The sequence below is a fragment of the Dromiciops gliroides genome, chromosome 3, assembly GCF_019393635.1.
Source record: "Dromiciops gliroides isolate mDroGli1 chromosome 3, mDroGli1.pri, whole genome shotgun sequence".
Taxonomy (NCBI): Eukaryota; Metazoa; Chordata; class Mammalia; order Microbiotheria; family Microbiotheriidae; genus Dromiciops; species Dromiciops gliroides.
The window spans coordinates 439,659,850-439,682,333 of NC_057863.1; the positions used below are offsets into that span (position 1 = coordinate 439,659,850).

The 22,484-nt window shown below is 36.6% G+C and overlaps 1 protein-coding gene across 1 annotated transcript in view; it reads left to right on the forward strand.

Annotated features, from left to right (window-relative positions):
• OLA1 (Obg like ATPase 1) overlaps positions 1–22,484 on the forward strand; it is a 255,463-nt gene that overhangs the window by 35,668 nt on the left and 197,311 nt on the right. The window contains 2 exon segments of the mRNA XM_043996908.1: positions 7,661–7,743; positions 7,746–7,787. Coding sequence (XP_043852843.1) covers positions 7,661–7,743; positions 7,746–7,787 — 125 coding nt within the window.

Here is a 22,484-nt window from a genome sequence, read left to right on the forward strand (position 1 = left end):
TATTCTGTTCCTTATATTGGTGGTTAAATTTAGACATTGAGTCCTTTATCTACCACTGCAGAAGTTAATTATGTGCTGTAAAATGTTCAAGTTTGAAAGAATGATTTGCAATTAATATATTTTTTCTTTTAGTTGGAATGGTACTTTTGATTCTTTAATGTGTTGGGCTTTTCATAACCCTTTATATAGAGTCAGTCTTTTCTTCTTACTTTGTTTCTGTGCTCCATATTTTTTTCTTTCTTGCCATTTTCCTTTTCTTCTCCATCCTCTCTATAATCCCAAATTTGTCATATCTTTGAAAACTCATTAGTCAACCTCGTTGAAGAGTTCCCTGGCTGTCATTATCCAAAGTGATTTTACCCTTCTTTAAATTCATGTGACTTCACATATGTCACATGTATTACTGAAATAGGTTTTTTTTTTTTAAAAAAGGCCAGCAAAGTACATGTGTTTGGATGTGAAAGAAAAAAGATAGTTTGATTCACAGTAAAATGTTGTGGTTATTCCAATACAGTATATTACAGAATTTAGGGACCTGACCCTTCAAATTCCAAGTGTTTTTTCAAGAAATACAGTATTTTTCCAATTCTGACACTTTAGTCTGAAAAAAAATCAAACCTGCCAGCTGCAGTTAAGCACTTTGAAAATGGCTTTACAAAAAACACAAAGTCTCTGACTTTAGCATTAAGCTGCTTGATTCTAAGGTGAAAAATATATTACTTCCTTAAAATTTCACACAGAAAAACAGAAACTTCATAAGTTCTTAATGTGGCAAGTATTTAAAAACTGTTTAATTAGAAACTAAGGAGTTCACTAAATTTTTTTTTTTTGCAGAAAAAATGGAACAATTGGAAAATAATCATTGAAATGCTCATTAAAGTAATTAATTAATAATACAAATGTAAACTTCACATTGCTCTGGTTCTCTTAACTAGCAGAATAAATTAATACCAGGATCTGTGGTTAAGGCAGAGAGGTTCAGAACTTGCTGGAAAATGATCATTTGAGGTGTAGATTCTTTCATTTAATGAATACTCATATGTCTTATCTTTCTGCTTTACTCATTTGCCTGAAAATTTCAGGTGGCCAATTTTGGGCACAGATTTTTGAGCTTCACAGGTCTGGGTTCTTTGGAGCCTTATGTTGCTGTTTCTAAAGGGTTCTTATTAACCATGTGTATTTACTGTATTTAGTAGTAATATGCACTTACTAGAGGTTTCTCTCCTTGTGGAAATCTCTTTTTTCCTTACCAGAAAACCTTACTATGGGGATGAGGGGAGAAGGGAATAAAAATAATGCTGATAATGCTCAGATTTCTATAGAAGTTTAAGGTTTGCAAAGTACATTTCCATATTATCATCCTCCACCCTGTGAAGTAGGTAAATTCAAATTGTATTACTTGTTGTGGTGCAAGAGATTGGTCTTCACTTCTCTTGAGAATCTTTTTATTCATTTTGACTTCCTCTCTAATTCCCCATATCAGCTATCTTGACCTTTTCTTCTTTCTTCCCATCTGTATGCTCCAATCCCACATTTATAACATCTGGCATTTCTCCTGTTTCTTCTGGAGCTCCCTGGGCTCTCAGTATCCACTTGCAAAACTTGTTACTGATATTATCAGGATGGCATAATTGGAAAGAGCTTTGGATTTGGAGTTGGATAACTAAGGTTCAGATTCCAATTTATTACCTATGTGACACTGAACAAATTGTTTACTTCTGTGAACTTCAGTTGTCTGATATGTCAAATGAGGAGTTAGATGGAATATTTTCAAAGATTCCTTCCTTTTCTAAAATCTTGTTTGCTTATGATCATCTATTCTTCTCTCTTTCTTCCTATCTCTGAGGAAGTAGTCCTTTTCCTTTGTAATTTGTGTTCTTAATCCCTTTTCCACCCTCTTTTAGCACTCCCCATTCTGTCACTGATATTCAGTCTCTTTCTTCTCCCACTGGTTTCTTTCCATTTGCCTTAAAAATGTTTTCTTTGACCCAAGCAGCTACATTTTAATCTCTCTCTCTCTCTCTGTTTAATAACAGCTAATAATAGGAGCTAACATTTATATAGTGCTTACTGTATGCCAGGAACTGTGTTAAGCACTTTACAGATATTATCTTATTTATTTGATCCTCACAACAACTTTGGTAGGTAGGCTCTATATTATCCCCATTTTATAGATGAGGTAATGAGGCAGACAATGATTAAGTGACTTGGCCAGGGTCACACAGCCAATAAATCTGAGTCTCGATTTGAACTTAGATCTTCCTGACTCCAGTCCAGTGCTCTCTCCACTGCCCCCCCTAGCTGTTTATAGCTGATAACTCTCCTTCTTTAATCTCTTATCATCCTTCCCCCTGACCCAGTGCAATAAAAACTCTTCTCTTAAATATTGCCAATAACCTTATTATCAAGTTTGTTGATTTGGCTTCACACACTTACTAGCTTTATGACCCTAGACAAGTCACTTAACCCCGTTTGTCTCAGTTTCCTTACCTTTAAAATGAGCCAGAGAAGGAAAAAATAAGCAATTCCATATATTTGCTAAGAAAACCCCAAAAGGTGTCATGAAGAGTTGGACATGACTAAAAAACGGCTAAACAAAGAAAGTAGGAATTCATTCTCTGCTGCTTTTGCTAGTTTTGGTCTAACAATTAAACATTAAGAAACACATGTTCTCCACCAGCCAGCACTATACCATCCATACATGGAACCATCGATTACAGGAAATGGAGAAATTTTGAATGCTGTGAATAAGTACACTTATCCAGGCAGTTACTTTGCAGGGAGGGATGTACATATAATGATGAGGTTGACACATGCATTGCCTGAACTAGCTCAGCATTTGGGAGGCTCTGAAGGAAAGTGTGGGGAAAAAAGAGGTGTTAGGCTCACTGCCAAATTGAAGGTCTTCAGAACTGGTTTGCTGACCACATTGTTGTATGCTTGTGAAACCTGGACAGTCTACCAGTGCCACGCCAAGAAATTGAATCACTTCCCTCTGAATTGTCTTAGGAAGATTCTGAAGCTCACCTGGCAAGATAAGGTACCAGACACTGAGGCATTCTACTGCAGGGAGTACAACTCCAATGGGCTGGCCACTGTATGCCAAAAGAACACTTGCCTAAAAGGTTATTTTATGGAGAACTCACACAAGGCAAGCATTCACATGGAAGTCAGAAGAAGCAATGACAAGGACACTCTCAAGGTCTCTCTGAAGAACTTTGGAATTGATTGTGAGAAATGGGAGACACTGGCACGGGACCATCCATCATGGCTTGCCCACATCCAAGGTGGTGCTGTGCTCTGTGAGCAAAACAGAATTGCAGTAGCTCAAAAGAAATGTGAGACCAGCAAATTTAGAGCCATGTCCACTCCAAATGTTCAGATGGACTATTTGTGCCCAGGTCTTGGTAGAGCCTTCTGAGCTTGATTGGTTTGATCAACCACAGTCAGACACACTGTACCTTCATCCCAACATAGCGATGTCATTTTGGTCCTCTTTGAGAACTAAAACAACAGCCAGCAGGATCTTATGTGTAACTTAGTGTTATCTTTGATCCTTGTCATTCCTCTTAGAGCCAATCAGTCTCAAAGTCTTGTCATTCAAATTTTTTAATGTGAATTATCTTTGTTCTCTTTTCTGTCTTTTCCTTCTGCTATAACCTTTAGTATGGGTTCATTTCCATTTATTTGGAATGTTGCCATCATCTCCTAACATGTCTTTCTACTCATGTTATCTTTCCTTTCCAAACCATTACCACTATTGTCAAGCTTACTTTTCTGCTGTGTAGAACTGGATGTATTGTTGCTCTGGAGAAAACTGTTCAGTGGCTCTCCATTGCTTACAGAGTCAAGGCAAAAATCTTTTGCCTATTTACAGTTGGATGCTAACCACCCGTTTCAGCTTTCTAATACCTTCTGTGCACTCTGCTCAAGTGATCAAAAAGCATTTATTAAGTGCTAACTGTGTACCAAGCAGTGTACCAGGTACCAGGAGTACTGATGCAAAAATGAAATATTCTTGCTCTCATGTGGCTTATGTTCTGTCAGTGAGACCACCTGTATGTGTGTAAGTATAAAAAGAACCAACAAGAAGTAGTTGAGTACTTATCTTTTCTATGCTCCCTATATTCCCTCCTTTATACATACTATTCCCTATATCTGGAATGTTCTTCCCCAACTATTTGAGTTAACTCATCCATTATAGCCAAAGTGAAATGCTATCTCTTTCAGGATATCTTTTTTCCTTGATCTTCTATTTGATGTTGATCATCTTCCCTCTCTTTCCTACTCCCAAATCACATAAGCATCTGCTTGCATTTCTCTCACATACATGCCTTGTATTATTTTGTATTACAGTTGTTCATCACACCCTGTGCTAGAATATAGAAGTTGGGACCATTCTTACTTAAAATTGGTGACTCCCTAATTGTCTTGCAGAATTCCTTGCCCACCATGTTTAATACATGTCTATTTGATGACTTGCCAAATACTTGGATACTTTCCTGTTGTTTTCCTGAATGTATGAAATACTGACTTTTGCATGTCTTCAAAGAAAAGTAGTGAAAGAATGTGATCTGGTCTTTGTCTTTTTCATGCTGTAATTTTATCGACAGTATAAGTAAGTAACTTAGAAAAGCACAATTGTCAGTACTTAAATACTTAAAGGGATCTGTGATCTCATCACAAATGGGGTATTTCTTCCAGGATACAGATCACAACCCACTCTAAATTTCTTCATTCTTTTTTTTCTGTATTCCCATAAATCCTCCATAGAGGAATGGCCCCTTGTGCGAGAGGCCTTCTATTAATGACCTTTTAACCTTCCATGGGTACTAGTGAAGTACTTGCTGGGTCCATCTTTGAACTTGATTGTTGATTGATTGACCCCCTTTTCCTATCATATATAGCCTTGATGATATTTTTGTTTTGCTTCTTTCATGTCATTGTGATGAACTTTCACTACCTTCTGCCAACCATGTATCTCTCTAAAATTATAAGTGATTCAGAAGGCACTAATTCTTTGGAAAATGTAGTACTCCGTGATTTGCAGGCTTGAATATTGCAACTGAAGAGGATCACTTGTGATGGAACTTGTTTGGAACAGTGGAGTTAGAGAATTCAACTCAAATCCTTTTTTGGATGTTTACTTACCTGTATGACCTGGGACCAAACACTTAACCGCCCTGGACCTCAGTTTATATCTCTGGAAAATGAGAGAGTTGGAATAGATGACCTCTGGGATCCTTTCTTGTTCAAAACTTTTAGGATCTTTTGATGTTGTTGGTTGCTGGACAAATATATTGCATGTAGAGTACCAACAGTTCAATTAATAGTTATATTCAACTTACAAATTTCATGATTCTTAGCATCCTCTAGCCACCTTATAGCAAGAGTGGAAGGGGCCTGCAAAGACTGAGTGCCATTTAAAAATTTTTTTCTTTTTATTTGTTGAGATTATATATTCTCAACAAGTTCATCACTATAGCAAGGCACTCCTTTCACTCCTCTCTCATTTGGTAGCCCACTCACCACAGAGCTATTCCAAACCTTTTCATCCTTCTACCCTCTCAGCTAAGGATTTTGCCTCATACTTTACTATTCACTTTAGAGCTCTTAACTTTTTCTCTTGTCATCTTACATTCGTCTCATCTTCTTCCTGTCTCACATGAAGAGGTGGCCCCTCTTGCCAAGGCAAACCCTCTACATGCACCTTTGATTCCATCTGATTCCATATTCTCCAGCAGATTACACCCTCTATCATTCTCACTCTTTCATTAATTATCAGTCTCTTCTTATCTATTGGCTGCTTCCTAGCTGCCAATAAACATGCCCTGGTCTTCCCTCATCCTTAAAAAACCCTCATTTGATCTGTTTCCTCCTGCTTTCATCCTATATGTTTCTTTTCTTCATCTTCTAGACTAAACTTGAAAAGCCATCTATACTCAGTGTTTCACTTACTCTCCCCTCCCTTGATTCTAAACTCTCTGCAATTTGTCTTTTGACCTCATCATTTAATTTTAACTGCTCTCTCCAAAGTCACCAAATGATTTATTAGTTGCCAAACCTAATAGCCTTTTCTTAATTCTCATCCTTCTTGACCTCTCAGCAGCCTCTGACACTGTCATCCCCCCTCTTCTTCTGGATACTCTTGTCTCTCCTCTAGGTTTTCATGACAGTGCTTTCTCTTTTTTCTTTTTTCTCCTACCTGTCTGACTGATCTTTCTCAGTCTCCATTGCTAGATCTTCATCTAAGTTATGTCTACTAACTGTTGGTGTTCCCTAAGGTTCTGCCCTGTGCCTTTTCTTCTTCAACACTAATCAGCTCCCATAGGCTCAATTACTATCTCTATGTAGATGATTCTCAGATCTATATATAACTCTTAACTTCTCTCCTGATCTCCAGTCTTGCATTCACAACTGCCTTTTGAACATCTTGAAATTGGATTGCCCCATGACATCTCAAATTTAATATGTCTAAAACAGAACTCGTCTTTTTTTTTCCCTAAACCCTTACCTCTTCCTAAACTTTCTTTTGTTTTAATGTCTAAATTCTTTGCAGTGTCTCTCCCCCCCTCTTTTAGAGCTGTCCCATATAACAAAGACATTTTTTTTAAAGAAAAAAAGGAAAGAAGAAGAACAAGAGAATAAGTTCAAAAAGGCTCATCATCAGGCTGGCATGTGGAATGATGGATATTTTGGTTACAGCAACTCTTTGAGGACCATCTACTAAGTTATAGAGGGGGCCTGATGTATACCTTATTGAGGGAGCAACCCCACCAGCCAAATTATATGTTCCTGAAGTATGAATGTTTGTTACTTAAGTATGTCAAGCATAGATATATGTCATTTTCTGGCTCAAGAAACTTTCATTACTCTTTGTTGCTGCTAGCATATGATACAAATTGACCTGTTGGACGTTTCAAGCTCTTGTCCCACCCTATCTTTCTGGACTGATTTATGTTCTCACCAAACTATTATGCCAGTCCCTTTACACAGGCTGTCCTGCATTCCTGCAATAGTCTCCCTTCACACCTCTGTTTCATGGAAGTCCTAATTTCTTTCAAGGCTTAGCTTGAATGTCATTGCCTACACGAGGCCTTTTCTGATTTCCCCAGTACTTCGTGTTCTACCTTGCCAAAATTACTTTGTTTACATTTCACATTTATTTACCTGTGTATGTATTTTCCCTAGTAGAATGGAAACTTTTCTTGGTCAGGTTTTGCTTTGCATTTGATCTTTGCCTTTGGATCCCCAGTGTGTGACAGTATTTCAAATCAAAGAAGGCACTTAATTAAATACCTGTTGAATTGGGTATGACTTGTATAAAGATATTCTTTCAGGATATCTCTGACTTCATGTGCCATGTATTTGACTAACATTCTTCTGTATCTGTTGTGTTTACTGTAATGCTGATTGAGGAATGTTCTCAGTGCTTTTTAATCTTTAGAGTCTCTGGAAAACATATGGCTCTTTAATTACTTCCTCCTTTCTTCAGTTGAGAAAATCTGAGTGTATTAGAAGACTGTATTAAGTAGATTTTTCTAGAAAAGAAAAATTGGTTAAAATTAGGCTGTTTCAGGTATTGTCAGTTAGCGCAATGGGTGGCAAACACTTTATAGTATTATTTTGTAATGACTAATTTTTTTTTTTAATCTTTCAGCAAAATTCCAGCCTTTTTGAATGTAGTTGATATTGCTGGCCTTGTGAAAGGAGCTCATGCTGGACAGGGGCTAGGAAATGCCTTTTGTCTCACATAAGCGCCTGCGATGGAATCTTTCATCTAATGCGTATGTAAACTTGTTCAATTGAATAGTTTAATTAATGATAAATTTACTATTCATCTAGAAAGAAAATAGAAAATGATACCTTAAATTTTTCCTCTACCTTTATAGGAGTTCCATTATTATTTTATACTTGGAATTTTATCCATTTAAATTTTGCATCATAGTTATACTGTTCTAATATATTATTGAATATGTCCATTGATTGGCTACAACAGAAATATTTTCAGTTTGAGGACTTCTAGGAATCAACATGACAACAGAAGCAGGTTAGAGTTCTGTTGGCTGTCCAAAGTTGTGTAGTTTGTGAATGCGGGTTTTTTTTGTTTTGTTTTTTGGTAAGACTTCTATGGTAATTTGTATGCAATAAGATCTGTATCTTTGGTGTCTTTTTAAATTTTTATTTAGTTTTTCTTTTTTTCTTTTCTTTTCTTTTTTTTTTTTTTAGTGAGGCAGTTGGGGTTAAGTGACTTGCCCAAGGTCACACAGCTAGTAAGTGTTAAGTGTCTGAGGCCTGAATAAATAACAGGTAGAATTGTCATTTTTCTTTTATAGGCATGAGCACACTCATGAGCAATTAATATTTCTATAATTATTCAGATCTGACTTTATTTGTGTGAAAAGTATTTTGTAATTGTGTTCATATAGTTCCCAGGTTTGTCTTGGCAGGTAGACTCCCAAATATTTTATATTGTTTATGGTTATCTTAAGTGGAATTTCTCTTTCTGTCTTTTACTGTTGGACTTTGTTGGCAATATATAGAAATACTGATGATTTAGGACTATGACTTTTTATCTGCTCTTCAAAAAAAAGAAAGAAAGAATTGCTTTTTGGTCTTCTTTTATTTCTTCCAAACTTAGAATCATGGGTCATTGATTTAGAGCTGTAATGGATCTCGGTAACTGACTAGCCCGTCCCTCTTGTTTTATAGATGACTAAATTTGGGTCCAGAGAGACTTTCCTAAAGTAATGCAGGTAAATCTTTAAGTTCTAAGTCAATTGCCACCTGTAATTGTGAAAGTTCACATACTAATAGAATAATAGATTTTTATTATCATTATTAATGATAATGATGATGTTACAACCACCAGAAAACTCCAATTGGATTAAAAATTGTATTCAAAGGAAAAAGGAGTTATAATTTAAGTATATATATGGATGGAACACTAATCATGAAATCATGCTGTTTGGGTCCTCCACTTCATGCAGAAATGATCCTAGTCCATCCTGTCTTCTCCAGTAGATTGCCCCCTCTATCATTTTTACTTTGTCTCTTATCTTTTATCTCTCCTTTCAATTCCTTCTTTCTATGGCTAAACTCTGTGAAAAGTCCATTTATAATAAATTCCTTTATTTGCTTTTCTTTTACTCTTTTCTTAACTCTTTGCAGTCTGTAGGCTTTTGGCCTCATCATTCAACTGAAACTGTTCACTCCAGTTACTCATGATCCTGTAATTGCCAAATCTAATGACCTTTTCTCAGACCTCATCCTTTTTGACATCTCTGCAAGCTTTAATGCTGTTGATCACTTTATTTCCTCTTGATATTTTCTTTTTTCTTGTTTTTTATGACACTGCATTCTCCTGGTTGACCTTGTACCTATTTGACTGCTCTTATCTTTGCTTTTCCCCCCTCTGGATCTTCACCCAGGTCATGCCTGCTGACTTTAGGAATCCTCACAGCTCTATCTTAGGCCCTCTTCACTTCTCCCTCTATACTGTTTGTCCTGGTGATCTCATCTGTTCTCTAGATCCATTTGTCTGGTCTTAACTTCTCTCCTGACCTCCAGTTTAGTTTCTCCAACGCCTTTTAGATATCTCAAACTCAATGTCCTGTAGACATTTTAAACTCAACATGTCCCAAACTGAACTCATTTTTTTCTTCTCCCACCCAACTCTTCCCCCCTTTCAAATTTCCCTATTAGTTTCAAGGACACCACTATTCTCCCAAGTTGCTCAGGCTTCCAATCTAGGTGTCATCCTCAACTCCTTGTGCCCTCTTACTCCCGTATCCATCAGTGGTCAAGTCCTGTCATTATCACCTTTTTAACATCTTTCATATACACCCCCTTCTCAGCTCTAATACTACCATCACTGATGCAAGCCCTCATTACCTCAAGCCTGTACTGTGGCAGTAACTTGCTGGTTGGTTTTACTGCCACAAGACTCTCCCTTGGAATATTATATAGTCTGCTGATTTTTCTTCCTCTCTTAAGTGTCTCTCTATTCCAATCCATCTATTATTCAACTGTCAAATTGATTTTCCAACATGAAGATCTGACCTAATCAGTTCTCTTTTCAATAAACTCCAGTGGCTTAGCACAGTGTCTGGCACATAGTAGATGCTTAATAAACATTTATAGATTGATTGACTGATTAACTCCCTCTAAAATGTAAAATCCTTTGTTTGGCTTTCAAAGAAAGACCTTAATAACATGGCCAATTCCTACTTTGTAATCTTCTTTTTATTTATTTATTTATTTATTTTTAATTTTTAATTTTTTTTTTTTAGTGAGGCAATTGGGGTTAAGTGACTTGCCCAGGGTCACACAGCTAGTAAGTGTTAAGTGTCTGAGGCCGGATTTGAACTCAGGTACTCCTGACTCCAGGGCCGGTGTTCTATCCACTGTGCCACCTAGCTGCCCCCCTTTTGTAATCTTCTTAAACCACACTACTCTCTACATTTCAGTGATCCAGTGACACTGGCCTCCTTGCTTTTCCTTGCACAAGAGACTTCATTTTCCAATATTGGGTGTCTTCACTGGCTGTCCCATGCCAGGAACTCTCTCTGTTTCTTCATATCTCTATCTCCTAGCTTTCCTTGCTTCTTTCAGGTCTCAGCTAAAGTCCCACCTTATATAGAAGCATTCCCCATTCCTCCTTAACTTTAGTGCCTTCCCTCTGCAATTACCCCCAATTTATCCTCTATATTTCTGATCTGTACATAATTGTTTTCATGTTGTTATGTTCCTTGAGGGTTGAGAGGCTTTTAGGTTAGCACAGTGGATAGAGTTCTGGGCCTGGAGTCAGGAAGTACCAAGTTCAAAATCAGCCTTAAAACACTAGCTGTGTGACCCTGGGTAAGTCATTTAACCTCTGTTTCCCTCAGTTTCCTCATCGGCAAAATGGGAGTGATAATAGCACCTCTCAGGGTTGTTGTCAGAATAAAAATGAGATAATATTTGTAAGGCTCTTAGTAAAGAACCTGGTACATAGTAAGTGCTACATAAATGCTAATTGTTGTTGTTATGATGGCTATTATTATTTTTATTTTTCTTTGTATTTTCAGCTCTTAGCCTGTTAGTTGTTGAATAAATCCTAGTTGACTATTTTAGATTCCCAGAACCAGTATTGTAGAACACAAAAACTCAAAGCTGCTTTTGAGATTTCTTCCCCTTGTGGAATATCCCTGCTACTTGGTATAGATAGTCAACCGTTAACCAACTTTAAGTGAGGACTTTTTTATTCCTATACTTGGATGCTTACATGATTTTCATTATAACTGGTTTTGTAACACAAAGGATTTATTCCAGATGGGAAACAGATAATATGCAAATGTTTGGACAGAAATATCTTACCTTATATTACCCTTGAAAGACAAAAAAGTTATAGTCACTAATTTATAATTAAGGTTTTTTGTAGTACTTGTTTTCTGTACCAAAAAAAGATTTGGTATTAGGTTAAACACTTTCAAATGATGCTCAGACAAGAACTACTGGAAGAATAGATTGGAGGTTTCTGAAAAAAGGAGCCTTTTTACTTACTTCATATTACTTTAGTGTGTGGTGTGATTTTCTACATGTTTCTGGAAAGCAGATTGCTTAAAAATAGAGAACTACCATATTTACTTGAACATTCTATTCTGTAATCTTCATTCTAAAATTTGATAGAAAGGTGGGAGCAAATGATTGAAACATCTCGAGTATGCAGTATCCTCTTCTAGAGTCTTTGATATTTTAACTCATTTACACATTAGAATCCAGCTCTCCTTAACATTTTTTTTTAGCAGTTACTTGATAGTTAGAATAAAAGACTATGGAAGTGAACCTCTATCTCTTTATGACAAAGAGAGATTAATATATGCTTAATTGAAGAAGGGTATTAGAATTTTCTTTCATTTTAGGTTTCAGGCTTAAGCACTTTTGATATTAGAAGGACCACACAGTTGCTGAAAATAGTGTATTGGAGTCCACTTTCCTTATACCTGGAGAATAAAGAGAGAGGGAAATGAGAGATACTTAGGTAGGGGATTGATAAGGGGACAAGCATTGACTAGCAAGGATTGACAATATCTTTTGTATTCCAAGACTGCTCTTTTAATTTAGTTCTTTGTCTGCCCTGGGAAGGACAAAGGACATTGTGAGTAAAGAAGTCTCTGCTGGCAATAAGCTTGCAGTTTGAAAGCGGAGAGAGAATGTAGAAAAGGCTTTTAGGCAAAGCAACCATTTTTCTACGTTTTTTCAAATTCTTTGTACATATAATATGGTAAATTGGGGGATTGAGATATGCTCAAATAATTGTTGAAATTGAGTCAGTGTTTATAAATGCATTTAACTACTGTCATATCTTACAGCTTTTTGGGACTTGCTTCTTTGGGGACAATAACTCCCAAAATAACACTTTATAGCTTTATCATGGGGAAAATGGGGTAAGGGGTAAGGGATAGGGTCCTTAGGAATTCCTCTTTAAAGAATTACACCCTCTTGCACACAAAAGCAGTTAGAATAAGATAGTAATTTATTTAGGGCAGGGGAAGGGAAGGGAAACCATGAAAGAAGTCCTTGAACTTCTCATGGGGAGAAAGGCGTGGCACAGAGAGAGTGGCTCTGAGATACCAATCTCCTCGAGCAGGAGACTGGCAGGTACTTTTACAGAGGACTGATGAGGGTGACCATCTGACTGGAAAGTTCCTTTAGTGAGGGAGGACCATCCCCCACTTGTGTTGGCTGATGGAATTGGGTGAGGGGTGGCTGCAGATCCCAAGCCATCTCAGGACACAAAGGAAGCAGCCACACCTAATCTGGGTTGAGGGAGACTAGAATGAAGGGTGGGGGTCGAGGAGCTAGCTCAGTCTGATCTGGTTCCACTTTATCTCTCTAGGCATGTCTGTCCTCTGGTTTAGTTTCTCAAGGAGAAGGTTCTTTGATGTGCCCCAGAGAACTTCTGGGGTGCTATGGGCCCATAACAACTTTTATAGAGAAATTAGCATGTCCTATAATATTTCATGACAGGATTGTTAATATTGAATTATTTTAGCTGTGTCTATGGCCAAAAATGCTCTAAAACATTCATAAAGGTCATGTTAATTGCTTATCTAATATTTATATTCTCTTATTTTATTTTTCTGATTGTTGATTTTCAGTTAAAAGCCATATTTTAGTTTTATTCTCTTGCCCTCTCTCCTTACCCTCCCCCTGCCTCCTCTTCCCCCTTCTCCCTCCCATGAAATTAATATATTCACCATTTAGGTTTGAAACTCTGAAAAAATTGTTTCTTGGCCTCAATGTGGGGGCAATTCTTTTGTTCCTGAACGCTTTTCAGTACATCTGGTTCCCATAGTTTGAGAAATAAAATACTTTAAAAACTAAATGACAGGGCTTTTAGATGGCACAGTAGATAAAGCACCGGTCTTGGATTCAGGAGGACCTGAGTTCAAATCTGGTCTCAGACACTTGACACTTCCTAGTTGTGTGACCCTGGGCAAGTCACTTAACCCTCATTGCCCAGCAAAAATTTTTTTTAAAAATGAAAAATAAATAAATGACATTTCCACACCCTTAGTATATATAACACCCATAATATTGGATGAAAATAATCTGAAATTATCTATAGGAAAGAAGCTACTTTTTTGGATACCCGTAAATTGCTTGAGTGAATTATGTGGTATTAATAATGATAAGGCAAAAAAATCTCCCATCAGGTTAGTTATTGTGTTTCAAGCAGATTTTTGTGTTGTTCCAAATTTTATTTGTTTATAAATTATATTGACTTAAGGACTGAAATATAAGATTTCATTTGATTTTTTTAATACAATAAACTATTTTAGTAATTCCATGGCAAATCTGTATTTAAAAACTTTTTTCCTTGAGGGCAGCTGGGTGGCACGTTGGATAGAGCACCGGCCCTGGATTCAGGAAGACCTGAGTTCAAATTTGACCACAGACACTTGACACTTACTAGCTGTGTGACCCTGGGCAAGTCACTTAACCCTCATTGCCCCACCAAAAACAAAAAAAACAAAAAACCTTTTCTCCTTTAAAAAATGCATTCTCCTTCAATAAAATACATTTAAGAAAATGCAGAAGGTTCTTCCACTTCATCCTCCCTTTCTGCCTTGTTCTTCCCCTCTTTTCTGTCTTTGTCATTCAGCAAAAATTATGATGATCTGGGAAGTTTAAAGACCATGTATAAAGCTTTTTATTTAAAGTGCCAGTATTAAGTTCAATTTAATATTCTACTTTGATGATAACATGTTTTTTATGAATTATATTTTTTAGTGCATATGAAATGTGATTCAAAGATGTAAAATTGAAGAACTTCCTGGGTTGTTATTACTATCAACATCAAAAGCATTATGTTTATTTCTTTTTCTCAAGCTGTGATAAAAGATGAGAGATAAAGAAACAGTGAAGGATAATTCTCAAACTTTATTTCTTGATTCAGGGAATTTCAAAAAATTATTTTTCCATTATATCCTCAGCTATGAAATAATAAATATTTATTTTTGACCAATAAATAAATAATAAATGTAAATATTTATTTTAAAATCACCATGGATGCTAGATATATTAAACAGAATGTAGAGAAAATTCGATCTTTGTAGTAATGGTCTGAAGGCACACTTTTCATGTGTATATTTTGTCTGTATTTTGAAATAGATAGAAAGATGAAAATTTTATCTTTTCATATTTAACTTTAAAGTATTTATTAAGTCTTTCGTGATTATATGAAAATACTTAATAGAAAACCATTTCCTTAGTTAAATTTCCTAATCTAGGCTGGCCATTTCAGAGAAACAGGTTTTATTTTTGAGAGGTTTTAGGATTTGAGAATCAGAAATTAATAAAGAACAAACAACTAGTTACTCAGTCAACCAGGCATTAATTGAATGACTTCTGTGTGCCCAGCACTCTACTGAGGGAAAAGAATGAGGAGAGGGAAGACCATAATTTGAACTTTAGGGAACATATCCAGTGAAGAGGATTATCAAGAGTTCATGAAAGAAGCAGTTGAATTGGAGTAAGGGAACTAGAATATTGATGTTTTCTAGAAGTGGTAGGAGGGTATCATTGGAACTGACCATAAGTAGCCTCTCCACTTGTTAGCACTTCGGAGAAAGGAGCAGCCTTCTAATTGTATTGGTGTATCCCACTATTCTCCTAGGAAGTACCTGTTTACAAACATCATAATATCTTATTGTGGAAAGGACCATAGAGACTGTTTAGTACAACCTTCTCCATTTTACTGCTGGAGAGACCTAGCTAGACACAGAATACCCTTGCAGTGTGCTTTGCTCTATGCCAGCAATGTCTTCCTTCCCTCTTGTGGATTGCTTAATTTCTGCCAGTACTTCCAAGTTTAACATCAGTGCTATCTCCAATATGAAACCTTCTTTAATTCTCTCTCTGTAGAATTTTACCAGCTCTTTTGGAATTTTTGTGGGTAGGGGAAGAGGAGAGATGTGATTTTCACTCACATCTATTAGTTTGGAAAGTTCCTTCAACCGTGCAAATCACTTACATTCCTGTAATTTGTAGTCTTAGTTTTCTGGAGGCACAGAGAGGTGAGTTGCTCTTGATCACACAACCAGTATGTATCAGAAGTAGAACTTGAACCCAGGTCCTCCTGACTCCAAAAGTAGTCCTCTATTCGCAGCCACTGTTGTGTGCTTAATATGTATTATTGTGGATTATAGTTGTATGAATTTGTGCCCTATCTATCCTCTTACTAAAACATAAACTCCATAGCCTTGCTCTCATAGCCATAAACCATGGAAACAAACTCTTTAGAGAAGGAGTTTGCCATCCCAGCTACCACCAGCACCAACTGCCACCTATGGGGAGGTAAATTTAAGAATATGGGTTGCAGCAGCAACCCCATAACCATTGGATCCTAGTCCACACTTGGATCAAGCCTGCCACTTGCAGCCATATTCCAGGGGAACAGCCTTTTTGGAGATAGGACCTGGCAGCTTCCTCATGCAGGTGTTGTAACCCCAAACTCTTCAGTACCAGAGCTATTGAAGAACCAGGAAATCAAGTTCTCTCCACAAGTCCTAGGCATTATTAAATTGTTCAGTGGATGCAGTTTTATCAATGGAAGATACGTTACTTCTTACTTTGCCCCCATGTCTCTTTGTTTTGATTTTTGTTTTTTTTGGGGTGAGGCAATTGGGGTTAAGTGACTTGCCCAGGGTTACACAGCTAGTAAGTGTCAAGTGCCTGAGGTCAGATTTGAACTCAGGTCTTCCTGAATCCAGGGCCAGTGCTCTATCCACTGTGCCACCTGGCTGCCCCAAACAATTCTCTTTTTTTTGGTGGGGCAATGAGGGTTAAGTGACTTGCCCAGGGTCACACAGCTAGTAAGTGTCAAGTGTCTGAGGCCAGATTTCAACTCTGGTTCTTCTGAATCCAGGGCCGGTGCTTTAATCACTATGCCACCTAGCTGCTCTGTCCCCTATGTCTTAAGGACACCTAGGACTTTCCATCATAATTACAGCTTAAGCCTCATATTTATGTTTTTACCCTTATTAAAATATGAACTCCTTGAAAACATAGAGTGCCTTACTTTTCTATTAACATCCAGAGTGCATAGCACAGTAGTTTGCATGTGAGGAAGCTCTTAGTGACTTGTTTTTATTTCACCATGTGTCATTTAAACTTTGTATTTTCCCCAGTACCTGAGTATTCTTTGTTTTGTTTTGTTTTGTTTTGTTTTTGGCAGGCAATGGGGGTTAAGTGACTTACCCAGGGTCACACAGCTAGTAAGTGTCAAGTATCTGAGGCCAGATTTGAACTCAGGTACTCCTGAATCCAGGGCCGGTGCTTTAACCACTGCGCCATCTAGCTGCCTTCTCCCCCTCCCCCCCCCCCCTTTTTTTTTTTTTGGTTTTGTTTTTTACCTGAGTATTCTTTACATAGTAAGTACTACAAGGTCACATGTATGTATAAGTAGTTGGTGACAGTCATGGTGAAAGTAATAGTTATGGATTTATTGGTCTTTTTGCTTGTGTTAGAGTTGTAGTTGTGAAATGAATTTATTGAAAACAACTTGGTATTGTTGAATGGACAGATAGGTACTGTTTTAGGCCTACAATACATTTCCAAAGTTATTTGAATTTTTATGAACAAAATACAAACTCAAGCAATTTCAGCTTCCAAATAAGTGACTGAATACTCAAACTAGAAAACACATTGTTAACATAGCATCACATGCTTTCTACTGTTTTAGGGTTTTCTTTGTTTTTGTTTTGGTGTGGTGGCAGCGGTAGTGCTATCATGTTCTTGGTTTATTTTCACTTGATACCACTGTTTGATAATTCTGGTTTTAGTTGTTTGTTATTTAGCATATTTGGATTTGTTTTGATACTACAGAGTAAAATAATTCTTTGTTGATGCTGTTGGAAACTGTTGAACACACAATATCATTTAGTTATGCTCCATTGAATGAGCATTATAGTAGGTAAAAACATGAGTTTTGTTATATTTCTCCAGCTTGTGTAGTTATTCTTTTTCTTTTCAGGTAACGTATCTCACTTGCTCGTTAAATACTTTTATTTTCAAAGTATGGCACTGTGGTGTAAATATTATTCTTTATCTAACTTAATAATAAGAATTTTTTTTAAAGTAAGTTTTTATTCAAGTCTTTTTTTAAAAAAAAACATCATAATTTTTTCTGTATCCCTCTCATTTTCTTCCCAGAGAACCATCCCATATGACACATAGTATTTTTTAAGGACAAAAAAAGATGAAAAAATTAGCAAAACTGATTAATAGATTGAAAAACCTGAATATATGTGTAATGTGTAATGGCTATGGATTTCTTACTTAAATATGGAATGGGTGGAGAGTGTTTTCATCTCTCCAATTGAATCCTGCTTGATATTTATAATTTTGTTACATTTACTTTTGGGGCGTGTGTGTACGTGTGTTGTGTGTGTGTGGTTGTCTTTTCATTTACATTGTGGTTGATATTACATATATTCTGTATATGTGGTTTTTGGCTCTGTTTACTTCATTCTACTTCAGTTCATATAGATCTTTCCATGATTTTCCATATTAATTATATATATATATATTTATATATATAAAATTTCTTATAGTACAGTAATATTAGATTACATTAATATACCAAAATTTGTTTTGCCATTCCCAGTTGGTGGACATTTACTCTTTGCTATCACAAAAAGACTACTATAAGTATTTTGGTTGTATATAGAAACATTTTTCTTATTGATAACTTCCTTGTGGTTTAAACCTAGCAATGGAATCTCTAGTTCAGAGGGTACAGACATTTTGGTTACTTTATTTTCATAAGTACAGATTACTTTCCAAAATGGTTGTATTTATTCACAACTCCACCAATAGTGCATCAGTGTTTGTGTCTTTACACAGACCCTCCAACATTGAATATTACCAGTTTTCGTCTTTTTCTGCCAATGTAAACGGTGTGAGGTGAAACCTTAGGGTTATTTTGGTTTGCGTGTCTTTTATTAGTTATTTGGTCCATTCATGTGGTTGTAAAACTGTTGCATTTCTTTTGAGAACGGTTTGTTCATATCCTTTTGACCACTTATCTATTATTAACTGTATATATCTTGCATACCAAATTCTTGTCAAATAAATTTGATCTAAAGATTTTTCTCACTTGGTTACTTCCCTTCTTATCCTAGGTATGTTAATTACTTTTTTTTTTTTGTGGAAAAGTTTTTCAGTTTCATATATGTGTAGGGGCCAAATTTAATATATAGAGAGTTAATTGGGTGACTCGCCAAAATATTGGGGTTCTAGAAATAATGAGGTACTTCTAGGTTCAAACTTTTCTTCCCTCCGAACTGCCCTTTTAGATATTTCTCCCAGGCCAATAAGAAAGGAGCCTTACAGCTTCTTTTCTACAAAAGGATCAGATTTTATTACTTGGAAATTAAACAACAAAGGTGAAATTAATAAAAAATCAAAGATATGGAAATGGAGGAAAAAAAATACAGATAAATTCTCCTAACTCTAAACTAAGTTTGTACAATCCCCAGATCGTTTCCAATTAAGCTAATTCAAAGGAATGCAGGGTTTTGTGTTCACTCACCACACCTGGGACATATGCTAGTTTCTCACATCACCGGGAAAAACTGAGGAGAGAGCTCAGGCAAGCACGAGAGTTCTGGAAGCGACTCCAGCTTCCCCTCAGTGAGCGTTCCATCTCCCTCCCCCAAAAGGGGAGGTCCTTCAAAAACTGCCTATGGAGAGTTTTCCTTCTGACCTCAGTAGCATACGTAACTTCAGGGTGGGCCAGGTGTGGCCCCTCCCAAATGAGTCAGCTAAAACACCAATAATTTTTGCCACATTCCCCTCTTTGTTTCTTTGAGAAGCACATGTGGTTTGTTCGATGAAACAGCCCAAAATAACAGAATATAATACCCTATGCTAACAAACAATATGTTAATAACAATATAGAAAAGGGAGAAAGGGGAAATTTTGTCCAGAGGGGTGGTCCCTCATGAACCAGCGCTTTGACACTGGCCTGCAGATGGAGGGCCTCTGCAGAGAATACATGTTACAAATGGTGTATATAATAACAGAAGGGAAAAAAGAAAACAACAAAACGAAACTGTTCATTTAAAGTCTTTGAGATCTTGTTTTCTTGGAGTGGTAAGATGGGAAAACTGTACTCTGGTCTGGAGTCATCAGGAAAACTGGACTCTGGTTGTCTCTGGACTCACTTCTTTAGCTGTTGAACTGCCGGATTTTTATTAATCCTTAGCATAGCATTGTCAGTGATCAAATTAAACAGTGAGAGTTCTTCAAAATATAACTCATACTCAAACTCGATTTACATTCCCCTCCTTTATATAATACAGAATTGAGGTAGTTATGCAGTCTGTAACACTTCTTACCACCATGTGTCTGGATCAAGGCCAAATTTAGTAATGTGTACGTGGTGACACCTGAAAATGTTATGGAAAGGTTACCATACCACATCTCATGGTTCTGAGACATCCAGCAATTGTGCTAGGCCACAGGTGGATATCAGACTGAGTGAAAGAAAAAGAAAACAAGTTAAGTTAAACTAGGTGCATGTGTTGGAGCTTCCATGACACCAGGCTATTTTAGGAGGGAGAGAGGAAGAAACTGGACTATGTCCAGCAATTGTGGTCTACATAGTCACCATCATATATGATTACAACAAAGTGATCTCTCTTATATTTTGTAATGCCTTCTGTCTCTTGTTTGATTAGCAAGAATCCATTTCCTACCCATAGTTGTGAAACATGTATGGTCTGTTTCTTTACTAATTTTTTTTTTTTTTTAGTGAGGCAATTGGGGTTGAGTGCCTTGTCCAGGGTCACACAGCTAGTAAGTGTTAAGTGTCTGAGGCCGGATTTGAACTCAGGTACTCCTGACTCCAAGGCCGGTGCTCAATCCACTGTGCCACCTAGCTGCCCCTAATTTTTTTAATAGAATAATCTTTAATGGAGTGTGGTGTAAGATGTCAGTCTAAACCTAGTGTCTGCTTTCTAAGTTTTCTAGCAGTTTTTCTTGCACAAAGGAGCTTTTTCCCTAGGTAATCCATATTTTCCACTTTATCAAACATTGGGTTACTGTGTTCTATTGTTTCTGATTCTTCCATTTCTAGGTTGTTCCATTGATCTCTCTGTTTTTAAACAAGTTTCAGATGGTTTTGAAGATTGCTGCTTTTATAAGATAGCTTGAGGTTTAGAGTGCTATTCCTCTTTCATCTATACTTTTTATTAGTTTCCCTGGACAGCATAGATCTTTTATTTATCCAAAGAAATTTTGCTATTATTTTATGAAATTCTGCCAAATATCTCTTTGGTATTTCATTTGATTGATATTTTGATTTTAGAAATTTGATTGGTATATCATTAAAAGTTATAAATTAACTTTGGTAATATTGTCATTTTTATTACATTAGCAGATACTAGCTATTCCTCTAGTTTAAAATCTCTCATTCTAGATAGGTATCTTTATTGATTGATATGTTTGTCTATCTATCTATCCTCATAGATTTTAAACATTTTATAGTTATTTGGAATGTAATTTCCTTTTATGCTACTTCTTGGTTTTTTTTTAATTATTATATAGAAATGTTGATTTTTTTTTTGTCTGTAGTTTTTTTTCGGGGGGGGGAGACAGTTGGGGTTAAGTGACTTGCCCAGGGTCACACAGCTAGTAAGCGTTAAGTTTCTGAGGCCGGATTTGAACTCAGGTTGTCCTGACTCCAGGGCCAGTGCCACCTAGCTGCCCCAGAAATGTTAATTTTTATTTTTTATGAGATTTTATTTTTTCCGTTACATGTAAAGATAGTTCTCAACTTTTGTTTATACATGCTTTACAATTTCAGATTTTTCTCCCTCCCTCCCCTCCCTCCCCCCTCCCCTAGACAGCAGGTAATCTGATATAGGTTATATCTATATATCTCTATACATATACATATAGAGATATATATATATATATACACACACACATATATATATATATATATATATACATAATAACATTAATCCTATTTCTGCATTAATCCTGTTACAAGAGAAGGAATCAGAGCAGTGATGCAAAACCTCAAAATAGAAAAAAAAAACAGCAGCACCCAAAACAAAAGAAATAATATGGTTCAATCAGCATCTATACTCCACAGTTCTTTCTTTCTTTTTTTTTTCTTGGATTTGGAGATCCTCTTCTATCATGAGTTCCCTGGAACTCTTCTGTGCCATTGCATTGGTGAGAAGAATATAGTCCATCACAGTAGGTCAACACTCAATGTTGATGATACTGTGTACAATGTTCTTCTGGTTCTGCTCATCTCACTCATCATCAGCTCACGTAAGACCCTCCAGGTTTCTCTGAACTCTTCCTGCTCATCATTTCTTACAGCACAATAGTATTCCATTGTATTCATATACCACAACTTGTCCAGCCATTCCCCAATTGATGGGCACCCCCTCAACTTCCAATTCCTTGCTACCACGTAAAGAGCAGCTATAAATATTTTTGTACATGTGGGTCCCTTTCCCCCTTCCATGATTTCTTTGGGCAAAAGACCTAAAAGTGGGATTGCTGGGTCAAAGGGTATGCACAGCTTTATCGCCCTTTGGGCATAATTCCAAATTGCTCTCCAGAATGGTTGGATCAGCTCACAGCTCCACCAACAATGCATTAGTGTTCCAATTTTCCCACAGCCTCTCCAACATTTATTATCTTCCTTTTTTGTCATTTTAGCCAATCTGATAGGTGTCAGGTGGTATCTCAGAGTTGTTTTAATTTGCATCTCTCTAATCATTAGAGATTTAGAGCATTTTTTCATATGGGAATAGATAGCTTTGGTTTCTTCATCAGAAAACTGCCTGTTCATATCCTTTGACCATTTCTCAATTGGGGAATGACTTGGATTCTTATAAATTTGATTTAATTCCCTATATATTTTAGAGATGAGGCCTTTATCAGAAGCACTGGCCTCAAAAATTGTTTCC